Consider the following 23,440-nt stretch of genomic DNA (forward strand, 5'->3'; position numbering starts at 1 on the left):
ACTAAATAGATATGATTTTCTTTTAATTGTACAGTATACTTTCATGAGTGTGAGGACTTTTTACATCTTTTTATGACTTGTGCCGTACTCCCTGAAGTGAGGGCACGTGTGTCACAACTAATCTAATGAGACCTGAAAGATAATAATAAAAGATATCTTATCTGGCGGCTACTGTCTGAGCAGAGAGATCAAATACATTCATAACCACAAACATGCACACAGACCTCTGCAGAGTCTCTCCTGTATGTAAACTATGGGCTCTGTGAAAACTACACAAATCTTCTGAAGACTGCAAGAAATAAGGACAAATTTTCATTAGATGTAAGAACTTGATAATGTAGGGTTTTGTTTTGTTTTTTAGAAATAAGTGTTGGGGATTGTTTGGGGGGAAAATGAACTGTCCACATGATTCTTTGTGGTTCTTCAATGAAAATCCCTCGTGAACAGCCCCTCTAACCACATTAAATCAGTCTTAATCACATTAATCAATTCTAACAGAGAACAATTATATTATGACAGTCACTAACATTATTTTGAATGATCCGATATACAATGCACTTATTACAGTCAATACTGCAATATACAGTAGTGTTCAGAATAATAGTAGTGCTATGTGACTAAAAAGATTAATCCAGGTTTTGAGTATATTTCTTATTGTTACATGGGAAACAAGGCACCAGTAGATTCTCACAAATCCAACAAGACCAAGCATTCATGATATGCACACTCTTAAGGCTATGAAATTGGGCTATTAGTAAAAAAGTAGAAAAGGGGGTGTTCACAATAATAGTAGTGTGGCATTCAGTCAGTGAGTTCATCAATTTTGTGGAACAAACAGGTGTGAATCAGGTGTCCACTATTTAAGGATGAAGCCAGCACCTGTTGAACATGCTTTTCTCTTTGAAAGCCTGAGGAAAATGTGACGTTCAAGACACTGTTCAGAAGAACAGCGTAGTTTGATTAAAAAGTTGATTGGAGAGGGGAAAACTTATACGCAGGTGCAAAGAATTATAGGCTGTTCATCTACAATGATCTCCAATGCTTTAAAATGGACCAAAAAACCAGAGACGCATGGAAGAAAACGGAAAACAACCATCAAAATGGATAGAAGAATAACCAGAATGGCAAAGGCTCACCCACTGATCAGCTCCAGGATGATCAAAGACAGTCTGGAGTTACCTGTAAGTGCTGTGACAGTTAGAAGACACCTGTGTGAAGCTAATTTATTTGCAAGAATCCCCCACAAAGTCCCTCTGTTAAATAAAAGACGTGCAGAAGAGGTTACAATTTGCCAAAGAACACATCAACTGGCCTAAAGAGAAATGGAGGAATATTTTGTGGACTGATGAGAGTAAAATTGTTCTTTTTGGGTCCAAGGACCGCAGACAGTTTGTGAGACGACCCCCAAACTCTGAATTCAAGCCACAGTTCACAGTGAAGACAGTGAAGCATGGTGGTGCAAGCATCATGATATGGGCATGTTTCTCCTACGATGGTGTTGCGCCTATATATCGCATACCAGGTATCATGGATCAGTTTGGATATGTCAGAATACTTGAAGAGGTCATGTTGCCTTATGCTGAAGAGGACATGCCCTTGAAATGGGTGTTTCAAGTCAATGACCCCAAGCACACTAGTAAACAGGCAAAATCTTGGTTCCAAACCAACTAAATTAATGCCTCGCAGATGTGAAGAAATCATGAAAAACTGTGGTTATACAACTAAATACTAGTTTAGTGATTCACAGGATTGCTAAAAAAAGCAGTTTGAACATAACAGTTTTGAGTTTGTAGTGACAACAGCAGATGCTACTATTATTGTGAACACCCCCTTTTCTACTTTTTTTTACTAATAGCCCAATTTCATAGCCTTAAGAGTATTCATATCATGAATGCTTGATCTTGTTGGATTTGTGAGAATCTACTGGTACCTTGTTTCCCATGTAACAATAAGAAATATACTCAAAACCTGGATTAATCTTTTTAGTCACATAGCACTACTATTATTCTGAACACTACTGTAGATATATATCACGGGCATGAATATCAGGTTTTAGGGTTTTATTGATTTTTTTGCCAGGGTGGAGTGATTGTACAGAATACCTCATGAATGATATTAAAAAGTAAGAATTGTGTGATGTTTGTCCTACACATGTCCCTGTGTGGGACAAATAGCTATGTCGATGGGATAAAGGGCAAAGCTGAATGATAGCTTTTTATTTTATGTACGAGGTCTGTCAATAAAGTATAGGTCCTTTTTATTTTTTTCAAAAACTATATGGATTTTATTCATATGTTTTTACGTCAGACATGCTTGAACCCTCGTGCGCATGCGTGAGTTTTTCCACGCCTGTCGGTAACGTCATTCACCTGTGAGCACTCCTTGTGGGAGGAGTCGTCCAGCCCCTCGTCGGAATTCGTTTGTCTGAGAAGTTGCTGAGAGACTGGTGCTTTGTTTGATCAAAATTTTTTCTAAACCTGTGAGACACATCGAAGTGGACACGGTTCGAAAAATTAAGTTGGTTTTCGGTGAAAATTTTAACGGCTGATGAGAGATTTTGAGGTGATACTGTCGCTTTAAGGACTTCCCACGGTGCAAGACGTCGCGCAGCGCTCTCAGGCGCCGTTGTCAGCCTGTTTCAAGCTGAAAACCTCCACATTTCAGGCTCTATTGATCCAGGACGTCGTGAGAGAACAGAGAAGTTTCAGAAGAAGTCGGTTTCAGCATTTTATCCGGATATTCCACTGTTAAAGGAGATTTTTTTTAATGAAAGACGGGACGCAGCCGGCGCGGTGCGGCGGCACAGGAAAAACACCTCTGTGTTGATAACCATTTGTAAAATCCAGGCGGCTTTTGATGGCTTTCAGTGGAGTGAGTATATGAGAAATTGTTTAACAGCTGGACATGTTCCAACTTGTCCTTAAGGCTTCCAACTGAGGTGTTTTTCCTGTGGCGGAGCGTCGCAGCGGCTGCGAGCCGGCGCTGCAATCCGTCCGCACGTCTTTCATTAAAAAAATCTCCTTTAACAGTGGAATATCCAGATAAAATGCTGAAACCGACTTCTTCTGAAACTTCTCTGTTCTCTCACAACGTCCTGGATCAATAGAGCCTGAAATGTGGAGGTTTTCAGCTTGAAACAGGCTGACGACGGCGCCTGAGAGCACTGCGCGACGTCTCGCACCGTGGGAAGTCCTTAAAGCGACAGTATCACCTCAAAATCTCTCATCAGCCGTTAAAATTTTCACAGAAAACCAGCTTAATTTTTCGAACCATGTCCACTTCGATGTGCCTCACAGGTTTAGAAAAAATTTTGATCAAACAAAGCGCCAGTCTCTCAGCAACTTCTCAGACAAAGGAATTCCGACGAGGGGCTGGACGACTCCTCCCACAAGGAGTGCTCACAGGCGAATGACGTCACCGACAGGCGTGGAAAAACTCACGCATGCGCACGAGGGTTCAAGCATGTCTGACGTAAAACATATGAATGAAATCCATATAGTTTTTGAAAAAAATAAAAAGGACCTATACTTTATTGACAGCCCTCGTATATGCAATAGCTATAAAGAGTGTGAATTTGCACATATTTTATTATTTATTGTACTTATTTATGATGCCAAATAGGGATGTCCCAAGCAAGCTTTCTTTTTCATTTGTTTATTCATTTGTTTATTGCTCCAATCCTGATCCAAGTCACTTAATATTGAGTATTTGCCGATACAGAATCCCGATATCAAATCAAATCAATTTTATTTATATAACGCCAAATCACAACAAACAGTTGCCCCAAGGCGCTTTATATTGTAAGGCAAGGCCATACAATAATTACGGAAAAACCCCAACGGTCAAAATGACCCCCTGTGAGCAAGCACTTGGCAGCAGTGGGAAGGAAAATCTCCCTTTTAACAGGAAGAAACCTCCAGCAGAACCAGGCTCAGGGAGGGGCAGTCTTCTGCTGGGACTGGTTGGGGCTGAGGGAGAGAACCAGGAAAAAGACATGCTGTGGAGGGGAGAAGAGATCAATCACTAATGATTAAATGCAGAGTGGTGCATACAGAGCAAAAAGAGAAAGAAACACTCAGTGCATCATGGGAACCCCCCAGCAGTCTAAGTCTATAGCAGCATAACTAAGGGATGGTTCAGGGTCACCCGATCCAGCTCTAACTATAAGCTTTAGCAAAAAGGAAAGTTTTAAGCCTAATCTTAAAAGTAGAGAGGGTGTCTGTCTCCCTGATCTGAATTGGGAGCTGTTTCCACAGGAGAGGAGCCTGAAAGCTGAAGGCTCTGCCTCCCATTCTACTCTTACAAACCCTAGGAACTACAAGTAAGCTTGCAGTCTGAGAGCGAAGCGCTCTATTGGGGTGATATGGTACTATGAGGTCCCTAAGATGGGACCTGATTATTCAAAATCTTATAAGTAAGAAGAAGAATTTTAAATTCTATTCTAGAATTAACAGGAAGCCAATGAAGAGAGGCCAATATGGGTGAGATATGCTCTCTCCTTCTAGTCCCTGTCAGTACTCTAGCTGCAGCATTTTGAATTAACTGAAGGCTTTTCAGGGAACTTTTAGGACAACCTGATAATAATGAATTACAATAGTCCAGCCTAGAGGAAATAAATGCATGAATTAGTTTTTCAGCATCACTCTGAGACAAGACCTTTCTAATTTTAGAGATATTGCGCAAATGCAAAAAAGCAGTCCTACATATTTGTTTAATATGCGCACTGAATGACATATCCTGATCAAAAATGACTCCAAGATTTCTCACAGTATTACTAGAGGTCAGGGTAATGCCATCCAGAGTAAGGATCTGGTTAGACACCATGTTTCTAAGATTTGTGGGGCCAAGTACAATAACTTCAGTTTTATCTGAATTTAAAAGCAGGAAATTAGAGGTCATCCATGTCTTTATGTCTGTAAGACAACCCTGCAGTTTAGCTAATTGGTGTGTGTCCTCTGGCTTCATGGATAGATAAAGCTGGGTATCATCTGCGTAACAATGAAAATTTAAGCAATGTCGTCTAATAATACTGCCTAAGGGAAACATGTATAAAGTGAATAAAATTGGTCCTAGCACAGAACCTTGTGGAACTCCATAATTAACCTTAGTGGAACTCCATAATTAACCTTAGTCTGAAGATTCCCCATTTACATGAACAAATTGTAATCTATTAGATAAATATGATTCAAACCACCGCAGCGCAGTGCCTTTAATACCTATGGCATGCTCTAATCTCTGTAATAAAATTTTATGGTCAACAGTATCAAAAGCAGCACTGAGGTCTAACAGAACAAGCACAGAAATGAGTCCACTGTCTGAGGCCATAAGATCATTTGTAACCTTCACTAATGCTGTTTCTGTACTATGATGAATTCTAAAACCTGACTGAAACTCTTCAAATAGACCATTCCTCTGCAGATGATCAGTTAGCTGTTTTACAACTACCCTTTCAAGAATTTTTGAGAGAAAAGGAAGGTTGGAGATTGGCCTATAATTAGCTAAGATAGCTGGGTCAAGTGATGGCTTTTTAAGTAATGGTTTAACTACTGCCACCTTAAAAGCCTGTGGTACATAGCCAACTAATAAAGATAGATTGATCATATTTAAGATCGAAGCATTAATTAATGGTAGGGCTTCCTTGAGCAGCCTGGTAGGAATGGGGTCTAATAGACATGTTGATGGTTTGGAGGAAGTGACTAATGAAAATAACTCAGACAGAATAATCGGAGAGAAAGAGTCTAACCAAATACTAGCATTACTGAAAGCAGCCAAAGATAATGATATTTCTTTGGGATGGTTATGAGTAATTTTTTGTCTAATAGTTAAAATTTTATTAGCAAAGAAAGTCATGAAGTCATTACTAGTTAAAGTTAAAGGAATACTCGACTCAATAGAGCTCTGACTCTGTCAGCCTGGCTACAGTGCTGAAAAGAAACCTGGGGTTGTTCTTATTTTCTTCAATTAGTGATGAGTAGTAAGATGTCCTAGCTTTACGGAGGGCTTTTTTATAGAGCAACAGACTCTTTTTCCAGGCTAAGTGAAGATCTTCTAAATTAGTGAGATGCCATTTCCTCTCCAACTTACGGGTTATCTACTTTAAGCTGCAAGTTTGTGAGTTATATCACGGAGTCAGGCTCTCTTTTTCAGAGGAGCTACAGCATCCAAAGTTGTGCTCAATGAGGATGTAAAACTATTGACGAGATAATCTATCTCACTCACAGAGTTTAGGTAGCTACTCTGCACTGTGTTGGTATATGGCATTGAAGAACATAACAAAGAAGGAATCATATCCTTAAACCTAGTTACGGCGCTTTCCGAAAGACTTCTACTGTAATGAAACTTATTCCCCACTGCTGGGTAGTCCTTTAAAGTAAATGTAAATGTTATTAAGAAATGATCAGACAGAAGGGGTTTTCAGGGAATACTGTTAAGTCTTCAATTTCCATACCATAAGTCAGAACAAGAGCTAAGATATGATTAAAGTGGTGGGTGGACTCATTTACATTTTGAGCAAAGCCAATTGAGTCTAATAATAGATTAAATGCAGTGTTGAGGCTGTCATTCTCAGCATCTGTGTGGATGTTAAAATCGCCCACTATAATTATCTTATCTGAGCCAAGCACTAAGTCAGACAAAAGATCTGAAAATTCACAGAGAAACTCACAGTTACGACCAGGTGGACGATAGATAATAACAAATAAAACTGGTTTTTGGGACTTCCAATTTGGATGGACAAGACTAAGAGTCAAGCTTTCAAATGAATTAAAGCTCTGTCTGGGTTTTTGATTAATTAATAAGCTGGAATGGAAGATTGCTGCTAATCCTCCGCCTCGGCCCATGCTACGAGCGTTCTGGCAGTTAGTGTGACTTGGGGGTGTTGACTCATTTAAACTAACATATTCATCCTGCTGTAACCAGGTTTCTGTAAGGCAGAATAAATCAATATGTTGATCAATTATTATATCATTTACTAACAGGGACTTAGAAGAGAGAGATCTAATGTTTAATAGACCACATTTAACTGTTTTAGTCTGTGGTGCAGTTGAAGGTGCTATATTATTTTTTCTTTTTGAATTTTTATGCTTAAATAGATTTTTACTGGTTATTGGTGGTCTGGGAGCAGGCACCGTCTCTACGGGGATGGGGTAATGAGGGGATGGCAGGGGGAGAGAAGCTGCAGAGAGGTGTGTAAGACTACAATTCTGCTTCCTGGTCCCAACCCTGGATAGTCACGGTTTGGAGGATTTAAGAAAATTGGCCAGATTTCTAGAAATGAGAGCTGCTCCATCCAAAGTGGGATGGATGCCGTCTCTCCTAACAAGACCAGGTTTTCCCCAGAAGCTTTGCCAATTATCTATGAAGCCCACCTCATTTTTTGGACACCACTCAGACAGCCAGCAATTCAAGGAGAACATGCGGCTAAACATGTCACTCCCGGTCCGATTGGGGAGGGGCCCAGAGAAAACTACAGAGTCCGACATTGTTTTTGCAAAGTTACACACCGATTCAATGTTAATTTTAGTGACCTCCGATTGGCGTAACCGGGTGTCATTACTGCCGACGTGAATTACAATCTTACCAAATTTACGCTTAGCCTTAGCCAGCAGTTTCAAATTTCCTTCAATGTCGCCTGCTCTGGCCCCCGGAAGACAATTGACTATGGTTGCTGGTGTCGCTAACTTCACATTTGTCAAAACAGAGTCGCCAATAACCAGAGTTTGATCCTCGGCGGGTGTGTCGCCGAGTGGGGAAAAACGGTTAGAAATGTGAACGGGTTGGCGGTGTACATGGGGCTTCTGTTTAGGGCTACGCTTCCTCCTCACAGTCACCCAGTTGGCCTGCTTTCCCGGCTGCTCGGGATCTGCCGGAGGGGAACTAACGGCGGCTAAGCTACCTTGGTCCGCACCGACTACAGGGGCCTGGCTAGCTGTAGGATTTTCCAAGGTGCGGAGCCGAGTCTCCAATTCGCCCAGCCTGGCCTCCAAAGCTACAAATAAGCTACACTTATTACAAGTACCGTTACTGCTAAAGGAGGCCGAGGAATAACTAAACATTTCACACCCAGAGCAGAAAAGTGCGGGAGAGACAGGAGAAGCCCCCATGCTAAACCGGCTAAGAGCTAGTAGCTGCGCTAAGCTAGCGGATTCCTAAAAACACACAAAGTGAATAATGTGTAAATAATTTAGAGGTGATTCAGCAGAGGGAGTGCTTTAGTTAAGGCACGTGAAGATTACACTGTGAAACAAATCGTTATCTAGTTATCTAGATCAATCTAACTGCGCAGATTAAACAGCTAACAGATACAGCAAAACACCGCTGTGCTCCGGAACAGGAAGTGATACAATACCGCAGTGAGAGCCAACCACCAGTAGATATGAAGCTTACATTTTTGTAGACAGTGCCAGTGTGAATATGTTTGTCTGTCTGCATGTTGCCCTGCGATACACTGGCGTCCTGGCCCTCTGACTGCTGGGATAGGTGCCAATACCCTGAAGAACCTTAATTGGAGTAAGCAGGTCTAGAAAATGAGTGAGTGAATGAATGAATAAATACACATGCAGAGAGCATACTGCAAATACAAAGTTAAAGTCAATCCACAGTATACGCTTGACAACTGTACAGTTTTGCAAATGCATTAAAAAAGACTAGCCGCAATCCAACCTGATTCTTATTATTTTCTTTTTAACACAAAGATGGAAGAGAATGTAGAAGAAGACAAGACTGGATGAGACAAACAAAAATCTACTGAAACCGTGATTTGGAAAAATGTGTAACTTGAAATAAAATCCACTATTTACCTCAATATCTTGTTGTTTTACTCCACTATTGATGAATCTAAGAACATTACATTTATGGTACTACTACACTTGAATCCAACTCATTTTCCTAAAAAGCGATTTTCTGGCAGATGGAACATATAATAACCCATTTTCATGTAAGACTTTATTTTTGGGTATGCCATTCTGGTAAGTCAAAAAAATTAAGGACACTTCAAATTTTGCTTATTAGGGCTACGCTTCCTCCTCACAGTCCCCCCCCCCCCCCCAAAAAAAAAGATAGTGCTACAGGCATTGTAGCTCACTTGGATGATACAACACATCATAGTTTCAGCTAGAAAAGTGGGCATGGCCAAACTCCAAAAGTCGTATCAAGGTCAAAATTGAAAAATCTTAAAAAGCTATCGGATATGTTTTGGAGCTACCTACTAACTACCCTTGTACCAAATTGCAGCTCAGTATCTTTAAAAACTGCTGACCAGTGGCTCTAGGTGGCATTTTCAATATGGCCACCAAGGCAGCCATGGCTGACACTGGATTAGAATGTCTCAAAAAATTTTGGTGTCCTTATTGGATGGAACATTTATGCCAAGTTTCAGCTTCATTGGCTCAGCTATTTCGGAGAAGAAGATGTTTACACATGCCGTCGCCGATGCCAACAGACGGGCAACCCACGACATCAGCCCACCGGAGCTTTGGTCCAGGTGAACTAAAAAGAGTTGGCTCCTTTCATCACCAACAGGTTCGTAAAATGGGCTTTTTTATTTTCAAGATGGGAATAAGACTGTAATTTTAATCACACATCTCTTGCATTTTCTCCATATCACACCTTTCACAGCTTCAGTTAAGTGTTGTAATCTGCAGTCTATTATAGCCATCTTGAAAGTAACTGACCATCCTCAGCCTTAATCAATCACCTAAACTAATCAATCACTGGATGACATGAGCACACAGTGGCAAACACACAGAAAGATACATACACACTGTACACAGAATAAACCAATCAACCACAGAAGTGCTACTATCAGATAAAACTACAGCAGGCTGTCGAGGTCTACAATTTCCAGTGATAATATTCACAAAGCCATGAATAGTCTAAGACCTAGCTGAGACATGAATGCACATCATTTAGGAGAGGATAACTCAACTGTTCTACATTAATATGACACCAGTGAACACCTTGGGATATATGCCAAAATCTCTGTCCAGGACAAACAGTCCAAAAACGACCACGCCCTTTGTCGTACTGAGTGTTACTTCAAATACAGCTGTATTTTCTAAACTGCAGCAGCTATAGATTAAGGTATTAACAATGTTCAGAATGACCAGTACATGTTTGGATGGGTCATATAAGAGTGTAAAATTTCTATTTTGATATTTTAAGAAAAAATGGTTAAATAAGTGGGTCTTATTCCTGAAATTACAAGTTATTAATGAAATTTTATTTTCAGTCATACTGTTATCAATGGAATACTGATTTGAAGTGAAAAATGCAAAACAAAACTTGTTTCTTTAGCAAACAGCGGTATCTAGAGATCTTAAATGTTTTAAAGATTATCAGGGAAATTTCCCAACAGCCAGTAGCCCACAAAGTTTAAGTTACTAAATATGTGGTGATTTCGGACTGTATGTAGGTTGAATGACCTAAAGTTTTCTCGCAGCTTTCTTTCAAAATATCAAAATTTGAACTCTTACATGACCCTCATGAACATGTACTGGTCATTCTGAACATTCTGAATACCTTGAAAAATATGTAGCTGCTGCAGTGTAGAAAATACAGCTGTATTTGAAGTAACCCCCCGGACGAAAAAGGGTGTGGACATTTTCGGGCTGTTCGTCCCGGATAGAGATTTTGGCATGTCTAAGCTAGGTCTTAGATGAGAATGCCTACCTTCATCTTGATGTGATTCTTTCAGCACCACCATCCATCCATCCGCACACGCACGCATGCTGGCATGCACGCACGCACACCCACCTCCCGCTGCACCGCCCAAGTTGTGTCAGAGGCTCATCTTGTAATCAGGGACCTGAGGCTGGCAGTTAAAGCTGCTACTACAGCAGCACAAGCCATGGTCCCGAAATGTATCACACAGACCAAAGCCACAAAAAGTTCAACACACAACAGCATTTCAATGTCTCACCAGCTGAATCTGTTCTCCTTCAAAAACTTCCACAATGGCATATGTCTTGCTCATCTCCTTCATCCTCTCACTCCTTCCCTCTGTAGGCCAGGACTCCCTCTTCTTCTCTTCTAGGCACAAGCAGTGCACAAACCTCCCTCTGCCACTGCCGTCTTGTCCTGACAGACTGACCGCAGCAGCACCAATCCCGTTATTTCTACTGCCTCCGCTTTCCACCAAACACAAGTGAACTTTCCCCTAACTGGACTTTCAGCCTGTTTTTCCTTACACATATTGCCTTCGTCCCCCTCTCCTCCTCCCTTGCTCCTCCACCTACCCTCCACTCTCCTTCCCCACCTCACTCCCTCCTGTCTTGTAATCAAGTTGAACTCTAACTGCCAGTAGTTTAATTGTTAATTTTCTGAGTTTGTTAGCTCATACACAAAGCGCTGTATAGTCCCTACTGGACTGGTTGTTAGGCTGTTCAAATCATCTCCGACATACATCAGGGATGGAATGTTCAGAGTTTAAGACAATTATTCACTTAAAACCTGTGTATCGGGGGAGAAAACAAAATGTACAGAGCACATACATTTGCCAAGGATGTAATAATGGTCAACAGACGTCAGACAGGTGGTGTTTGTTAGCATTAGTCTTCACAGTATCATAAGCTCTTTATGACATGATACAGAGAGTTAAAGATAAATAACAGGAAAATATGTACACCTTACAAAGTTAAAGTTGAACTGTGACCCAATTGATGGTCTGCATACTTCTAAGGCTGCATTCATCAGCTGCTTACGTCATAAGTGTTTCTGGCTGTCCCAACTCAAAGGCTCCTTGGAATGCGGCCGGCATGTCCAGCCTTCTTTCTTCCGAAAACTAAGGATACAAGCATGGCTTTGAGCCAGTTCATGGAATGAAAACAAAAACCAGAAACTTTTGGTATTTTGCTAGGAACGAAAATGAAACCAGCAACTTTATATTTTGTAATGTTCCGGAACAGAACCACTTATTTAAAATAATGGCAACCACTTAATACTGTTATTATTTCCGTTCTTGAAAGATTTCCCTTTACAATGACCCAGTGAGGACATCAGACTCCATTAATGCTCCGCACCCAAACAGTTGGTGGCGGTAATGCACCATGTCAGTTTGCAAACTGCCAATAAACTTGACTGAAGAAGAAGACGACGACGACCCAGTGAGGTTTACTTCCGCCTGTTTATTCTGCATGTTGTTAGCGGCACAAAGCACTGCTGTCCCATGTTTCACACTGAAAACTGCACATAGAGCAGACAAACATTGACGGACTTCTTTAGAAACACTACATTTATTCGGGTCATTATAATGCATTTTTTTTTATCTTGGTGGATCAAATGGGAGTTCTCCGATTCAGGCTGAGAAACACACCCAGAGCAGACAAACACCAAGGGACTTCTTTAAAAACACTGTTTCTTCAGTAATTTTCACGATACGAAATTGAAGTATTTCCCAAACATCGTCTTCCAAAACAAGAATGTCTCCTTGTCAGGCTGTGATGATGAAAGATAAAGATCGACTTTATTTATCCCGAAGGAAATTATTTTGCTAGAGTACAGAAACAGTAAACAATGGTTAGTTAACTACACAATTACAGAAAGTGGAAGTGGCTATTCATACGTAGCCATATTAGTAACATTCATATGTAGCACAGCCTTGTTATGGTTAGGGGTTTATTATTATTGTTGTGGTCTTGTGAGGACTGTAGCTTTTGCTGTTGAGCACTGATAAGTCTATTTCATCAGCGTAGACCCTCTTTCTCTTGAAAGGCTTTATTTTACTCAGTGTCCCACTTCTGCTGCCTGCTACAGTACGCTGTGTTGTCTTCTCCTTCTTTTCATGTGAGCGCGTTACAGCGCCACATACGGATTTGGCATATATAAGTTTCAGTGTCCCACAGCTGAAATGGATGCTATTAACCAGTTCGGGAATGATATTTTTTTGTTCTAACCGGTTAGGGATCATCAATGTTGGGTTGGAACCCAAAACCTGTGTCGCTGACCGAACGGTTCCCCCTAAAAATCGGTCCGCCCTGCTTTCATTGCGCATGTGTTATTTCGGCCCACAGCAGCATGCCTGAGACAGACCCTCTTCACCCAAAGCGATCAAATGAATGAATGGTGTTGTGTGGGCCGCTGAAGAGGAGGTACTGCTGGCCCACCACCACCAGATGGCGCCCTGCTTGAAGTGCGGGCTTCAAGCATGAGAGGGCGTCGGAGCAACAGAGAGTGACAGCTGTCACTCATCATCAGCACCAGCTGTCACTCATCATCCACATCACCATAAAAGCCGGATTGCAACTCCACCTCCCCGCCGAGAAATCAGCTACCGTAAGAGGTAATTTCTCTGCTGACTTAAAACTGTGTCTTAAACTGAACTCTTTTGCAGCTGTTTTCCTGTGGTGTTTTCCTTATTTGTGGAATTGGCGTTTGGTGTGATCAGCGACAGCTTCGCTTCACACTCCAACCAGATAAGTGGTTAGACAGGAGCTGCACGAGTGTGTGATTGGAGGTGGAGGTGCTCCCTCCCAAAAGAATACAGACTGTGGAATTACTGAGTGTGCGAACACACACTCATCTACACTGTTTCTGTTCTCTGCCAGCAGTACCAGGTCTGACAGCTGGAGACGGTGGCCACCTGGCGATCCAGGACTTGGCGGCTCCGGTGTTCTTCCGTTGGCGGTGAGGGCCGTGTGGGATCCGGCTCGGTTCTGGACGGACGTCTTCTATCCTCAAGCCTGCCCACACGTCACTCTACATATAATTGTCTGTATTACCAAAACTGTATTTGTCTGTATTCCGTTGTGCACTTCACAACATTAAAAATTGTTACTGTTTGGCTTATCCATTGCCCGTTCATTTAACGCCCCCTGTTGTGGGTCCGTGTTCCTACACTTTCACAACAGAATGGGATTATTAACCATCAGATGACAATTCAAAAGTTAGTTTAGAAATGAGGCAATAATTGCCGAGTCGATACTGGTGCTCTGAATTGACATAGTAATATTTGTAAGTAAATGATAAAACGGTAAATGGACTGTATTTATAAAGCGCTTTTCCATCTGCATCAGATGCATAAAGTGCTTTACAATTATGCCTCATATTCACCCATACGCACAAACACACTCACAAACCGATGCCAGGGTCCTGCCATGCAAGGCGCCCAATACACAACGGGAGCAACTTGGGGATTAAGGACCTTGCCCAAGGGCCCTTAGTGATTTTCTGGTCAGGCTGGGGTTTGAACTGAGGATCCTCTGATTTGAAGCCCAATTCTTAACCACTAGACCATCACCTCCCCAGGGAAGTAGAAATAAGTATTGAAAAATGATTATAAAACTACAGGTTACACCCACTGGCTGCAGCTGTCAAATCTTCCAGGCAACAGGGAATGGATCAGAAAGAACTAATAATGCAACAGCAAAAGGCTCTGTGAGTTACACAGTCTCATTTCAAAGTGGTTTGTTCCAGCTTCCAGTGTGTCTGAAGGCCTGAAGCCTGAAGAGTTTTGTGGGACACAGCCCTAATTCAAACTTGTCCATTAGTTTTGGAGACATCTCTTCACCCTCCTCTATTGGTTGAAAACAGCAATAAACCACAAACTACAAAGAGCTCATACACCACCATAGTGTCACATTTAGGTGAACACCAATGAAGAAGTCTATAGAGGTTTGTGAAATCACCAGGCAGGATTTTATTGACATTATAATGTTGGTTGTTCAAGAATATTAAAAAGAAAAGGAAAAATCCTCAAACATAGTTGTATCTCCACATAAATTTATTCAAGTTATCACTGATTAGTCATTCGTATAGATCAGGGGTGCTCAAGTTCGGTCCTCGAGAGCCACCATCCTGACACTCTTAGTTGTTTCCCTGCTCCAACACACCTGAATCCAATGAAAGGCTCATTAAAAGCCTGCTAACGAGTCTTTCATTGGATTCAGGTGTGTTGGAGCAGGGAGACAACTAAGAGTGTCAGGAGAGTGGCTCTCGAGGACCGAACTTGAGCACCCCTGGTATAGATTTTAGCCACATCAACAAACATGTTTTATTATTAGTCACATTTGACTTTGGGAACACATACTAGTATGACTAAAATGTGTCTAAATGTAGAAGACATTTTTGTTGATAAAATCAAGTGTCAAAATCAACACTACTCTGAACCATGGACAATCAACACAAAAATATTAATAAAATCTGTCCATTACTTTTTGATTGACTGTATACACAGACAGCAAACCAAATATGGGTGATCACATAATGTCCATCCCTCCTCTGGGGGTGTAGGGTAAAACATCTGCCTTCCTGTGTCGGTTAGTACTGGTAATAAATACACCAGGGACTGTCCTTTAGAAATATTTTGTCTTAATACTTGGAGTTCCCCTAAAAAGCACTAAATGGCGTGATCATGTGCTTGCTGTGACGCACAAATTTGCCAAAAAAAGAAGAAGAAAAAAATAAACAGGCAGAATTTGAAGTTAATGAAAATGTTGACAATGTTACCAGATTCTATAACACATTTGTGTCAAAAACCAGAAGACTTTCTTTTCAGGTGTAGTAAAATAAAATGCTGTTGCACTTGTACATAGATGAAGTGCTCCACTCCATTCACAGGGGTTAGCTTAACACAAAGTCTTAAAATGCCTTAAAGAGGAACTTTAAACATCTTTTATCTGAAAACCAGCCTTGCAACTTTAGGGGACGCCGACCAGGTGTCCTTTGAACGAGAGTCTCAGTTCTCATGAGAAACACAAACTGCTTTACGGTACTACAAGAATACATACACACTCCCCTATTGAAGCACTGGCGAGAACAAGCCAACACTGGCTTTATTTCTTACAGAGCCAGCAAAAAATAAAAAAAAATCTGTAGGAAAAAGCAAGGATGAGAAAAAGGGGTCAAACACAAGTCAACCTCAGTCGGGCTTTCTCAAGCAGCAACCTGAGCCCGCTGGAATGGACGCCAACATGGAAGTGCAGTACCTTGACTGGCTGCTTGAGGCTGGCTCCAAAACAGAGCACTTTCCCGTAGGACTCCATGTTAACATGTCCAATTATAGAACAGAAATAAACATGTTTAAAGCCTGGTACAAAAATGGTTTTGTGAATTTTTTGGTTGTACTTACTGTGTTTGGCATCTGGACGGATTCAGCGTAAGCCTGAAAATCATCATAATTGGACTGCATGCTGATAATGTCATCAATCACTTCATTTATCTGTGAACAGAAAAAAGCAGGGCAACAGTGTTTCTATTGTGATTATAGCAGCCTTAAGAACTGGAAATGTTTAACTTTTAAATTCATACTGCAACATGACTGTGATTGAATGTTTAGCACATAAGCAAGTGGTAGTCGAATACTCGTGCAGTTTTAGCCAGTGTAGTGAATCTAGAACTGGTTAAATACATCCACTTATAGAGGTGAATGTATTATTCAAGAGAGAAGTTTTTCAGATGATATCTAAGTCATGTAGGCTACTCTGTTTAACTATATTCTCCCACTTAGAAAAAAACAGAGGAGGAGGACAAGGAGAAAAACTGGGCAAAGTCTGTTAGGTTCAAAGATTAACACATTCTGCTTTCATAGCCTCTTGTTAAGCTGTAATTACTGTTGTAAGGCCATAATGAAGCATTTAAATTTCAATGATAACCAAATTCAGTTACTGCTAGTTAGCCATCACTAAAAGACACAGTGACACAAGCAACTTGACTGTATGACTCATTAACACAAAGACAATTAAGCCATTATGCTACTTCCATAAAAAAAGTGAAGATTATGTCACTTAGGAAGTACTATTCAACTCTGACAATGATTATAAAGGCAGGCAATCAAGTCAGATTGTAGAGTTATTTATTCCATCTGGCACATGTCAATATCTATCATGTGCCAATTTAAAAAAAAATTATGTTTATGATGTAGGTGTCGAATCCACACTTGCATGCACCTCTTTCTCGTGGGTAGAGCCAATGTTCAGCATAGCCATAGGGCTGTTAGGGGCACTGTTTCCAGACAGGAGCTGCTCTGTGCACATGTGTGGGGAGTGTCGGGGAAGGGGTGCTGATGCTGAGCTCGCTGGGGGTCCCATAGTTTTAGGAGGGGAAGGTGGCATCAGACCTGCTACTGCATGTACCGTCTGGGGATAGGGAGAGATGGTGAACATACACACAATGGACACGCATATAGTTTAATGACTGATGACATATTGACAGATTTCAATGTTTTACAACACTATGTGAAGGGCTGAATAAACCAGACAACAAGACAGAGTTTGTTTATCAGTGAATAAGCTGATCTAAAGGAAGGCACGTACCTGTTTGGTAGCATAGGTGGTGGACAGATATTCTTTCACCTGTTGCCTCCGAGACTGGCGGATGTGGTAGTCTGTAGGATTCTCAAGATGGGTCTCCACCTGTGGAAGTAAGAGACATTGAACGGATATCTAGATATTTCATATGTAACCTATTATACATAAAAGTAGGTGAATATCTGATTTAGTTTTCAAGATGTTTCACCATTCATACAATGGTTTCTTCAGGACAAAGCAAAGTGATGCAGCAGGCTGAAGTTGTGCATTTCACATTGAAACACTACTGTAAAAACACAATAGTAAGTGTTGAACTGATTGAGTACCAAGCAACTGACATAGGATTTTGTAATGAATGACCCTTGCAAGTACTTTACTTAGCACAAAAAGCAAAGTAATACCACTGTAGTTGTTTGGCGTACAGAAAATAACCCACTTCTTTGCAACACAGGGACTGTGTGGAAAGGGTCAGCTCCATCAGGTTCCTGGGAGTGCAGCTTTCTGACAGTCTCTCCTGGACTGCCAACATCACAGTGATGGTGAAGAAAGCCCAGCAGCGACTCCACTTCCTGAGGGTGCTCAGGAGAAACAATCTGGAGGAGAAGCTGCTGGTGTTGTTCTACAGAGCCACCATTGAGAGCATCCTGACATACTGCATCACAGTGTGGTACGGGGGGGGGGGGGGGGGGGTGCTCAGCAGCAGACAGGAGAGAGCTGCAGAGGGTGATCAAAATGGCCCAGGGGATCACTGGTTGCTCTCTGCCCAGCCTGGAAGACATTGCCAGCTCTCGCTACCTCAGCAGAGCTGCCAGCATCTTCAAAGACACATCCCACCCCAGCAACCAGCTGCTTGACCTACTACCCTCTGGCCGACGGTATTGGTCAATCAAAACCAGGACAAACAGACTCAGGGACAGCTTTCTCCCCAGAGCGATCACTGCACTGAACAATAACAAATCACTCTAATCTGCACCTTTCAAGTTTCTTGTGCAATATCTGTAAACCATGTGCAATATTCCCAAGCAATATGATTCCACAGTTGTATATAATTCTCATTTTACATTTTACTTGGTCCACATTTTATTTTATTTTACCTTGTGTTTATATTAGCTGTACATATACTCTGAATTATTTACTGTTAAATTTCACTATCTTTTATTTGGCTAAAAATTACTCGCACCACGGAAAGCACCTTTTTGGAGTTGCACTCAAATCTCGTTGTAATGCAAATTAAAATGACAAAGGCGATTCTGATTCCGATTCTGATGTCCTTTGTTCCCATGGCAGAGCAGGGAGAGATGGAAAATGTGTAGGACAGGTGATACTTGGGGACCAGTTTGGGAACCACTGCTCTAAATGTTAAAAATGCTGAATTAACTTGATGACTGATTTACCAGATCACTACAAAACAAATACATACACCTGTTTGAACCTCGTAAAAGACGGCATTCAATTTTGGGATATAATTTTCATAACAGGGCAGAGCAGGTCATCTCTGGGGGTTTGCACTGGTGAGGACTCGAGCAATGGAGTCCTCAATGTTGAGGCACCTATGTGTTGAATAATAGCCAGAGAAACATGCCACATGGCTAAACTTTTGTAGCTCACATTCACTCACAATTTAAATGGCATTTCTCATCTGGGTCACCCTTAGTAAGCCTTCACTGTACTAAAGACATTCCAGTGGCACCTAAGGATATTCCGCAGGGACCTAGTACCAAAGACATTCAATTGTCACTTTAGATCGCTGGTTATCATGCAAGTCTCACAGCTACCTATATATTAAAAACCAAGTGGCCTCTGTGTACATGTGTGTGTGCGTGCATGCATTTAACTTTGATCATGGACAAACTGGGGAGAGCTGACATTTTCCATTTGGTGTGCTTATGTATTTTGGGTCAAGGATGAATGCCACCAAAATGGAATGTTAACAGGATTAATATTTTGTACAACGACTAATATATATTTTTGGAGAAACTATGGGTATTAGCTAACAACAGTGAATAATGGACAGTGATAAATACATTCAGGACACTCACGCCATTCCAGCAGGGGCTGGTAAATCATCTATACATTAAAAGCCAAGTGGGCTCTGTGTATGTATATGCGTGCGCGTGTTTGTACCTTCGAACACGAGCAAACAAGGGAGAGCTGACATTTATCATTTAGTATGCTTATGTATTTTGAGTCAAGAATGAACGCCGCCAAAACAGAACATTGATAGGACTAATATTTTTGGAGAAATTACAGATATTATGCAACCACAGCGAACAATGGACATTGATAATTCCATTCTGGACTCACATGCCATTACAAATCATTATAGACTTTGCATAATTTATTAACACCCTTGAAAAATGTCAGGGCCAAGTTTTATAAATACTACCACGCTTGCGCCCATGGATCCCCATAGGCAACGCACTAGTAGCCACTCTAATTTTCAGATGAAGTGAAGGTGAAATCAGACATCAAGCAACTGCTTGACAAAGTCCTGCAGAACAAAGAGCAGATGCACCCTGAGGAGGAACTGAACTCCATTGAAGGAAAAATTACAATGATACAGTAAGACAGGAAGCACCAGGACCCTAAAGACTTGGACTTTTGTCCTGCTACAAAGGTATCTGCATCATGAAACACATCTGTCCAGAGATCTCATGATTCCACAAGCTCTTCCCACATCTCTCTCAATCTCAAAGACTGAGGGCTCAGAGACAAGTGAATGCTGAGACAAGTGAATGTCTCTGCAAGTTTGACATTTTCACCAAAAACATATGCACTTCTGAAGGCCAAGTCCAGGAAGTCACTGAAAATCTGGATTTTTGTCTTAGTCTTATTCGGGACTGCAACAATTCTGTCTTTGCATATTTGACATTTCCTTGTTATGTCTTGTTTTATTTGTTATTTTGTTATTGTTCGTGTGGACAAAGCAGATGGTCACCCCACTGAGTCTGGTTGGCTTGAGCTTTCTTCCTGTATTGAAAAACCCTTGGAGCTTTTCCTTACCGCTGTTTTCAATGTGCCTGCTCATGGGATGGGTAATGTTGGACCTTATTCTTGTGATGCGCCTTATGTTGTGATTTAGCACTGTACAAATAAATTGAATTGACACTAACAAACCAAGACAGTCTGATTCCTCTGACCGTATCATGAACTAATAGATTAAATTGCTTTTCGTGATGCGATCACAAACTGGTCTGAGATGGGGTTGCTGATGCACAACCACCGAAGCTCTCTCACAACATGAACAAAACACTGAGAATTATAGATTCTTTCATAAATCCCATTTCACGCACAAAATGTACTGACACAGCTAAAATGCACACATTACCACAAAATGCAGGAGCCCGTAATAAAGAACTGCACAAATTGTCTCTCTCTCTCTCTCTCTCTCTCTCTCAAACACACACAAACAAAGACAATAAAAGATAAGAACACACAGGCATCTTTGGAATCAGGCAAAATGTCATTTCAGGTTTATCTTCTCCAGTCTGACTCACACTATCACTCCTGTCTGTCCTATCACCAAATATGTCAAACCTCCCTTATCTGCCCCTTTCCTCTCCTGTCTGTCTCCCTACCTGCCTGTTGTTCCACTGCAGTTTTTCATTTTTCTCTGTATTGAACAGCAGTGAACAACAGCAGCAACAACAGAGCACATGAGAGACAACAAAAGGACAGAAATGATTTTGTGAAATTCAGATGAAATTTTCCTTACCTAAAAATTTTAATTTAAAATTTCATTTCAATTTTTTCTCTTTATATGTATCAATAGCATAAGCTCAAAGAGTCTTTATACCAACTGTCTCCACTCTGCATTTTTTTATATTAAAATTCATTTTTCTTTTTATAATCGTGTGGTGGAGTGAAAGCTTTGTGATGTCCCAACCACCCAGCCTGGCCACATTTGTAAGACATTCAATGTCAGATCTTATTCAGAGTCCTTCAAAGTCATAACATATGGCCAAGGAAAGTCTCCTGCTGCATCTGTGTCCCAACCTGCAGGAAGAAAAAATTGTCAAACTTTTATGCATGTCGCTAAAATAAATAAAATAATGTCCCATTACTTCACACTTTTCATCGAAAGATCAATACTGTGATGCCAAAAGCACTAGCCACGTGCACATACCCTTACAACAGTGAGCACACATGAAAATAAAGAAAAACTTTCTAATATTTTAAATAAATATGTCAAATGTGTGATCACCCTTTAACTTTTAAAAATACATGTTTTCAGAACATAAAACTACAGTACATAATTTAATTTAGACATTCGACTGTCTTTTATATGAAAACTGGATTGTACTGAATCAATATTTTACTTTTGTTTTTTAACAATCTTTGGCAACTGCAATTACCACCTGTGAAGTAAGGCTGGTTATTACATATACGAGGTCTATTAGAAAAGAAACCGACCTTTTTATTTTTTCAAAAACTATATGGATTTTAATCACGTGTGATTGCATCAGACAAGCTTGAACCCTCGTGCGCATGCGTGAGTTTTTCCACGCCTGTCGGTTGCGTCATTCGCCTGTGAGCAGGCTTTGTGTGAGGAGTGGTCCACCCCCTCGGCGGATTTTCATTGTCAGGAAATGGCGGAATGATTTGGGCTTTTTTTCCATCAGAATTTTTTCAGAAACTGTTAGAGACTGGCAGCTGGAAACCATTAGAAAAATTTATCTGGCTTTCGGTGAAAATTTTACGGGCTTCACAGAGAATAAGGACTGTTACTACAGCTTTAAGGACGGCTTTAAGGACAGCTTTAAGGACGCTCGGCGCGCTGCGCTCCGTGCCGCCATCGAGAGCCACAAACCACCGGATCATTTCTAAACGGATGGCTCTGTGGATCCGAGACCATCGTGTGCACTTTCTCTGGTTATCACAAGAGCTGGACATCAGCCATTTTCCGGCAGATTTCACTTTTAACAAGAGATTTTGTCATGGAAAGCCGAGCGGAGGCTTCGCGCGTCACGACCGATTTGCTGATGGAGCGAGACAAAGGAACACCTCCATTTTGGTCTCACAGGACGGCTTTGAGATGGCGTTCAGACAGCTGTCGGTGGTTTTTCCATCGAGTGATTATCCGAGAAATTGTGGATGTGCCTAGAAATGCCAGAACATGTCCCGTGAGGCTTCATCACGGCGTTGCTGTGCGCCATGCGGCACCGCCGCGACGCGCGAAGCCTCCGCTCCTCTTTCCATGACAAAAACTCCTGTAACAGTGGAATGTGCCGTTCATTTCTAAACTGGACACTGTGTTTTATCCGGGACGTCGTCTGACTAGCACAGGAATTGTGAAAAGACGTGGACATCAGCACTTTTTCGGCACACTGAGACAGACGTGCGGAGGAATTCCGCGCATCTCGGCGGTGCCGCATGGCGCAAAGCAACACCGTGATGAAACCTCACGGGACATGTTCTGGCATGTCCAGGCACATCCACAATTTCTCGGATAATCACTCGATGGAAAAACCACCAACAGCTGTCTGAACGCCATCTCAAAGCCGTCCTGTGAGACCAAAACGGAGGTGTTCCTTTGTCTCGCTCCATCAGCAAATCGGTCGTGATGCGCAAAGCCTCCGCTCGGCTTTCCATGACAAAATCTCTTGTTAAAAGTGAAATCTGCTGGAAAATGGCTGATGTCCAGCTCTTGTGATAACCAGAGAAAGTAAACACGACGGTCTCGGATCCACAGAGCCATCCGTTTAGAAATGATCCGGTGGTTTGTGGCTCTCGATGGCGGCATGGACCGCGGCGCGCCAAGCCTCCTTAAAGCCGTCCTTAAAGCTGTAGTAACAGTCCTTATTCTCTGTGAAGCCCGTGAAATTTTCACTGAAAGCCAGATAAATTTTTCTAATGGTTTCCAGCTGCCAGTCTCTAACAGTTTCTGAAAAAATTCTGATGGAAAAAAAGCCCCAATCATTCCGCCATTTCCTGACAATGAAAATCCGCCGAGGGGGCTGGACCACTCCTCACTCCTCCTCAATATCTCTGATGAGTTCCTACATGAAAGTCATGGGTCAATGCTGCAGGTCTTCCACTCATTCTAAATTATTTCTAGTTTTTCTTGTTGATGGTAGGGGTTTTGAATAACAATTTTTGACATGATGATTGAGTAATTTCTTGCATGGGATACAAAAAGCATGTCTTTTGTTTGTATAGGAATAGTTGATTATTTCAAATATGAACATCTGCTTACCCAC

At 41.5% G+C, this 23,440-nt stretch overlaps 1 protein-coding gene and 1 long non-coding RNA gene across 5 annotated transcripts in view; one reads left to right on the forward strand and one right to left on the reverse strand.

The window, feature by feature from the left end:
* Positions 1-23,440, reverse strand: part of tfeb (transcription factor EB) — an 89,732-nt gene that overhangs the window by 4,707 nt on the left and 61,585 nt on the right. For all 4 annotated transcript variants that reach the window (XM_034166930.1, XM_034166932.1, XM_034166931.1 and 1 more), the window contains exons 4-6: positions 17,247-17,345; positions 16,881-17,069; positions 16,064-16,153 (exon numbers count right to left, since the gene is read on the reverse strand). In XM_034166930.1, the coding sequence (XP_034022821.1) occupies positions 16,064-16,153; positions 16,881-17,069; positions 17,247-17,345 (378 nt within the window). The remainder of the gene's footprint in view (positions 1-16,063; positions 16,154-16,880; positions 17,070-17,246; positions 17,346-23,440) is intronic.
* LOC117507145 lies at positions 940-23,249 on the forward strand. Its single transcript, XR_004559631.1, has 3 exons — positions 940-951; positions 15,913-16,040; positions 23,237-23,249. It is a non-coding gene; the product is annotated as an uncharacterized LOC117507145 (long non-coding RNA).

This window comes from Thalassophryne amazonica, chromosome 3 (genome assembly GCF_902500255.1).
Source record: "Thalassophryne amazonica chromosome 3, fThaAma1.1, whole genome shotgun sequence".
Lineage (NCBI taxonomy): Eukaryota > Metazoa > Chordata > Actinopteri > Batrachoidiformes > Batrachoididae > Thalassophryne > Thalassophryne amazonica.